This window comes from Eurypyga helias, unplaced genomic scaffold (genome assembly GCF_000690775.1).
Source record: "Eurypyga helias isolate BGI_N326 unplaced genomic scaffold, ASM69077v1 scaffold8166, whole genome shotgun sequence".
NCBI lineage: Eukaryota > Metazoa > Chordata > Aves > Eurypygiformes > Eurypygidae > Eurypyga > Eurypyga helias.
Window position 1 is genome coordinate 4,259 of NW_010255929.1, and position 6,301 is coordinate 10,559.

The following is a 6,301-nucleotide window of genomic DNA, read 5'->3' on the forward strand; positions in this document are numbered from 1 at the left end:
CCTAGTGCTCCCGTTGTCCGACCTCGGTAGGAAGTGACTAAAGTTCCTCCAGCGGCTAGATTTACCTTTGCACGCCTTCTCCTCTTCCTGAGAGCCCTCGGCAGATGCGGACAGCGTGTGGCTCAAAGCCGTGGCTTCAAGAAGACTGAATCGTGAAGGAAAACAGCTCGGCTTCTCAAAGCCACATGCCTTGTTGCTGTAACTTGTTCTTGCCTTAATTTTTCCGTTGGCCTGCAGCGACGAGGGGTGTTGCAGTTCAAACAAGAAGTTGAAGAATTCCTCTGAGCCCGAAATCTGTTCCTCTTTGAATTTCATTGTGCCAGGGAACGACGGAATGTCGAAGCCCGTAGTGAACAGAATTACTTCCCCGCTGCGTAAGTGAGCGCCGCTCAGCTCGTTAGCTTGTAGCTGAACAAGAGTACGCAGGAAGGATTTAAACTGGTGGGAAGCTTAGCACTTGCTTGGTAAGGTGTAGTTGTAGTTTATTTCCAACTGTGACTTTCAACAATTTTGCCCTTTTTACACCTGTTTTAGCTGAATTTCCAAGTCTTCCATTAAATTCTCCATAGTGACCAGGTTGCTGCCTTTGTATTCTCTGGTAATTAATTCATTTGGATGAAGCCTGTCAGTTTGCTGTTGCACAGAGATTTTCCATCAGAATTGCATGTGGTATTCTGGGAGTGTTCTCTCTACGAGGATCATTTCTCTCCGGCTGCTTATGTTTGTTCCTTCAAGGATTGTGTTGCTCTTGCTGATTCTAGAATGTATTTTGCTGGGTCTATGTTCTTTCACTGCTCAGCTGTGCAAAATGTCTTGAAAAGGTGATTTTCCAGGATACAGTACGCTGGTCTCAGTCACTCTTCCCCTGTACATGAGGCTTCAGTGGACTTTCCTCTTGGAGTCCAACTTGGTTTTGTTGAGGTACATTTGGCAGCTATTCCAGGCTGTTGGGCATCCATTCAAGGGGGTGAACCTCTTCGGAAGACCAACCCCTTGTTCATCCTGGTGGTGATTTGGTGCTGACGAGGCTGCTGAATGTTACAGTGGAACTGCTCGTTTCCTAGGAGCTTGGAGATTTTTCTGTGTGCAGTTATTTTGCTGGAGACACAGCTCTCGGCCTCTTGACGGAGCCGATTTGTAGCAGGTTTTACAGCAGTAAATTAGTGGTTTGGGCTTCAGGTTTGTCATGTGAAATAAGTTCCATGTCAGTGAACATACCTGAGCTTCTTTTCCATGTGACTTCAATGATCCTTGCTGCCCTGATCTTCGGGAAGTTTCAATGACTTTTGACGTGTCTGCGTAAGCCTTGATCCTTAACGGTTTGCATCTAAAACCGTAGCAGAGACACGCTCGCGCTTCTGTCACCAGGTTTGTCTGCAACTTGCTGTCTGTACCACTTCTTACCAAACATGGTTTCCTGCTTCCAGTGCTAGTGGAAGCGTGGCATTCCCATATTATGTGCTTATGTAGTGAACTGGAGCTGTTTTGGAGAGGTGTAGGGATGCCGCTGGGACTCTCCTGTGACACCACAGGCTGAGAACTGCCACTGGGGTGAAATTCTGGTGTTCTTGCCAAGTCTAGAGCTGTAAGTTATCGCTCATCAACAAAAGCTGAGGGGGTTTTGCATCTTTTCATTTTGGGGGAGAATAAGGTGAATCTTACTTCCCTTCCCATACTGGGTTCGTGTTTCTTGCCGGTATTTCCATTAGCTTCCTTATCTCTTGGCGATGCCAGTTTGTGTTTTGGTCTTCTGTCATTTTTTTGAGGGTATTGCTTTTGTGCTCGTTCCTTTTGGGGGTCTTTCAGGGCTGTTAGTGCATGCAAACGTGCGTTTTCTGATGCCTTAGTTCTGCTTCTTTGAATTTCCTGTAACCAGCATCACCAGTGCTTATGATCCTTCAGGATTATCCTTCCAGACTTACTTGTCGGGTGTTTGTCTATGTTGCTCTTATTGATTCTGCCCTGTTCTCTATCAGAACCCCTTTTGCTCTCTTGGAAGGACTTGCTGTAACGTTAGCTTTTCGTGCTGACGGTGCTGCTTTGGAGGAGTTTTGGATCAGTGGCAGCCTGAAGAATTCTGCTAGCTCTGTACTCCAGAGCTGAGTCTCAGAAGGGTTAGATATTCCCTGCAGAGAAGCAGACTTGCAAAGTAAGCATCTCCTCCTCGCTAAGAGTTACTCATTAAAGCATGAATCTTTTCCTCTCGGCTGCCCTCCCCCAGCCTGCCGCGGCTCTTCCCATGGCTGATCCCACAGTCTGTGCTGCCTGGTGGAAACAGAGCATCATGCGCGTGTTCTTCCCCAGCTGAGCCCGAGGAACATGAAATGGAAAAATTGCAGCACAGATTGAAAACCAAAGTGGCTATCTGCACTCTGATCCTCCTAATGACTTGAACACGAGCATCATCTGTGGTTGAATGTGTTTGAATGTGTTGGTTTACAGCTTAGGCTCCGTCTGACAAATATGATGAAGAAACTACAAGGCTTGAGATTAAAAGACTGAATTATACCCATTATGAAAACGTACGTTGCTTTGCATTGCATAGAATACATGTATTTTTCTCTCATGGCACCTTCTGTCAAAATGAAGAATAACTTCTCATTCACATGAATGGTTTGCCGCTGTGCTGAGCGGTTTTCTGTAGCGTCCGTGCTTCTAACCCAGGATATGTTCCAGCAGGTAAAAAGCTGTTGCTGCAGGGTTGTGCTTGTGAAAGAACTTTGAACCCCAAAAGAGCGTCAAAAAAATTGCTTCCTTCCAATTGTACCAACGTGTTGCTTGCTTCTGAGATTTAGAGTATAAAACCAGGAAAGAAAGGATCGTCTGTTACTGAAAATTTTATAGGCTCCTGAGAAACTCAGATGTACTGAACATTTTATCTGTTGAGTTTATGTAACCTTCAAGGAAACAAAATATTTTTTTACTGATTCGGTAAGGTTGGTAGTACCGTACCATTTTTTTTCTTTTTCTTTGACAAAGTCTTTGAAAATAAAACTCTGTCCTCGGTTACAATAGTGATGTCTTCAATTAGAAGTACCCAGAGGAGCTGAATATGATGACTGTTGATCTAAAGATGCCCAAGTTCAGTATCAAATTACTTATCTGTAAATGTATTTGCCTTCTCAAATGTTTGTAATGTACATTTAACTGCTGTATGCTCTCGTTGACATGTTGCCTTCTTCTTTCAGGGTTGAATCCCACCAGATTTCGAATAGGTGACCAAGAGTTTGATTCTTTGCCAGCTTTACTGGAATTCTACAAAATACACTATTTGGACACTACAACCTTGATAGAACCAGTTTCCCGATCCAGGCAGAATAGTGGCGTGCTCCTCAGGCAGGAGGAAGCGGAGTATGTGCGAGCTCTCTTTGACTTTAATGGGAACGATGAAGAAGATCTTCCGTTTAAGAAAGGAGACATACTGAGAATCCGGGATAAACCTGAAGAGCAATGGTGGAATGCAGAAGACAGCGAAGGGAAGAGGGGAATGATACCTGTTCCTTACGTCGAGAAGTATAGACCTTCCTCTGCTTCAGTATCTACTCTGATTGGAGGTAACCAGGATAGTTCCCACCCACAACCAGTGGGTGGGCCGGAGCCAGGGCCCTATGCCCAGCCCAGCATCAACACTCCGCTCCCTAACCTTCAGAATGGCCCTATTTATGCCCGGGTTATCCAGAAGCGAGTCCCTAATGCCTACGACAAGACAGCCTTGGCTTTGGAGGTACATAATGGGCAAAACTTAGAAGGAAGAGATCTGTTCAAGGGATTTCCCTTTCAATCACATTATAGTTTTGTAGGAATGAGAAAGGGAAAAGCATTGTAATACTGGTTTTACATCGTGATTAAGTTATGAATAAAGGCTTTTTGTTATGAGTAAGTGACTAGAGTCACTCCTAGAGTAGTTTGATTGTTCTAGCATGTTTAGGTTACTGAACCAATACCATGTCTGTTGTCAAACATCACTAACATAAGTGTTTCCCCATCCATGTTTTCATTTCTGAAGTCTTTGTTTTAGGGGGGAGGGAGAGGGAGCAGTTCCTAAACTGTGTGTCTGGACCTGTGTTCACTGTTGCTCGTCTCACCCAAACTTCAGGTGGTGTGCTGGGTTGTTTGTTTTCCAAGCTGTCAGCAGTTTAAAAGCCATCAGTGGGAACCACTAGTCATGTCAGAATTACACAGACGGAGGTGGTGGTGGCCACACAGGGGTTTATTGTAACATCTTCGTCCCCAGCAGATTACTTTGGGGTTGAGCTTCTGAAGCAGGAACATAAACGATGGGTCGTTAGGGAGCTCTCGTGTAAGTACGACTTGTAGTAAAGCAGTGAGTTTCCCTAAGATTGATTCATTTCCTGACGTGATCAAGTACTTGTACATGCCCTTTTTGATTTCCCCCTTCCCCTTAAAAAGGAGACTAGCGTGCTCTATCTACACATCAGATAGTTATCCCCCGAGTGACATGTGAGGGAATTGAGACTAAGGTATTCTCAGCAACAGACTTTTGCCTAGGATGGTATGTAAATTGTATCCTTTCATCTAGGCTTTCTTTGAGCTAAAGGCTCTGGAATTTCCTGATACCTAACTGACTTCCTGTTTATTTAACATTTTAAGTACTTGGGAAAAAACAGTTTCTGTGCTGAGTCAGAGCATCTGCTCCTCACTCTCCGGTACCTCCTTCAACTGTGCGTCGCACCGCAGGCACTCCAGGCTGTAGGTGCGTGTCTGCGCTGCAGGCCTGGCGAACGCAGCACATCCCACGGGTCTGGATGTACGACCTGGGGAATCTTTCACTGTTGTAGGTAAAAACTTGTCTAGGGAAGCAGGGTAGATATACTCTGAGGCGCTATACGTCCTGTTGCATTTCTGAATCGAGAGGGCTGGGATACAGAATGTAAAATTTCGGGTTGAGAAGCGTGTGTAGAAATTCACCAGACTCTGGGGCAACATGCAGATTTAACCTTCAGATTTTTGTACCATCTAAAATGCTGTCTTTTTCCCTCTTTTTCTCATTCTCTCCACCTAGCCACCTTCTGGAACTTGGAAATATTCCTGAATGACTATAGCAATTACCAGATGTGTTTTTCTCTCAGCCACTGGATTTTATGTGGTGGCATATGTATCAAAACCTTTTGGTTTTCCTCCTGGGTTTTGTCTTTTAAGCTTTTATTTATTAGTGAGATACTAGTGTTCTCTTAAGCTTAACTTTACATTTTATTTCACTTCAAGTAGAACCCACAACCCTGCCCAGCATGCAGTTTGGTAGCATGGGGTGAAATAGAGTGAGAAAATACTGATAATCCAGGCCCTCGTAAGCGACTTGGAGTGAAAGCAGAATCCTTTACGTGCTAAAGAGCAGCTTGAGTGCCACAGCTGATGTGTTCCTTCAGTCCTCTTCGCTGAAGCCCACATGATATGCGAAGTATGCTGTGCTGTAGAGAGCAGTTTCTCCAAGTCCTGAGCTAGCTCACACCACGAGTACCTTGGCTAACTCAACAGGCTGGACAGGGAAGTGTCTGGGAGGAGGGAGTTGAGATGCTGGCTCTGCCTGGCTGTAAGGGTGTAAGATTTATAGCGTCTGTTCTACCTTTGTATTAGAACAGCAGCCTTTGTAGGCCTTGTAGGCCTTTTTAAATACATCATGGTTAACATGCTGAACCTCCTGGTTAGGGTGATGTGTTCCGGTCTTGCCACAGCTCCACAGTTAAGTACAATAGTGGTGGCTCTTTATTCCGTGTACAATACGGAGAAAATGTGAGCTGTTTATCGCTGTCTCCTGTGGGCCTTCCTCGCTTAGCAGCTTTTGTCATTCCAGATCGCAGGGCTCCCGAGCTGCCGGCAGTGTCCCTGCAGGAAAAAGTAATGACATGCACTTCACTTTCTCCAAGTTGCTCTTCATCCTGTCTATCAAAGTACTGTTTCTTGTTGTCTCCTTCATTCACCTTCCCTTTCACTTCATGGTGCTCCTTCTCTGTTTATTTAGAGATCTCCTTCTGAGATAACTCGGCAGAAAGCATTATGTAAATCTTACCAGTCCGTTTTTGCCCAGACCTCTTAATAACTTTAAATATAGGAAGTGGGATTCTTTCCAAATGAAAACCCTTATCCTTAAATCTGGCAGTATTCCTGGGTGGGGGTGGATCCCACAGTTTCTCGTAGGAAAATAGTTTCTTAACATCAAACACTGCCCAAACTGCAGACGGAATATCCTTTCTGTTGGTTTAGAACTGACGTGGTTTTGAGCTGGAGGAAGGAGGATCAGAGCAAATGATGCTCTGATAAGGGCTGTGCTGTGTTATGGGGG

At 44.9% G+C, this 6,301-nt stretch overlaps 1 protein-coding gene across 1 annotated transcript in view; it reads left to right on the forward strand.

Moving 5' to 3' along the window:
• Positions 1 to 334: 334 nt before the first annotated feature.
• The window catches only part of CRK (v-crk avian sarcoma virus CT10 oncogene homolog), a 9,592-nt gene continuing 3,625 nt past the window's right edge, over positions 335 to 6,301 (forward strand). The window contains exons 1-3 of the mRNA XM_010153474.1: positions 335 to 374; positions 2,133 to 2,184; positions 3,178 to 3,724. Of these exons, the coding sequence (XP_010151776.1) occupies positions 335 to 374; positions 2,133 to 2,184; positions 3,178 to 3,724 (639 nt within the window). The remainder of the gene's footprint in view (positions 375 to 2,132; positions 2,185 to 3,177; positions 3,725 to 6,301) is intronic.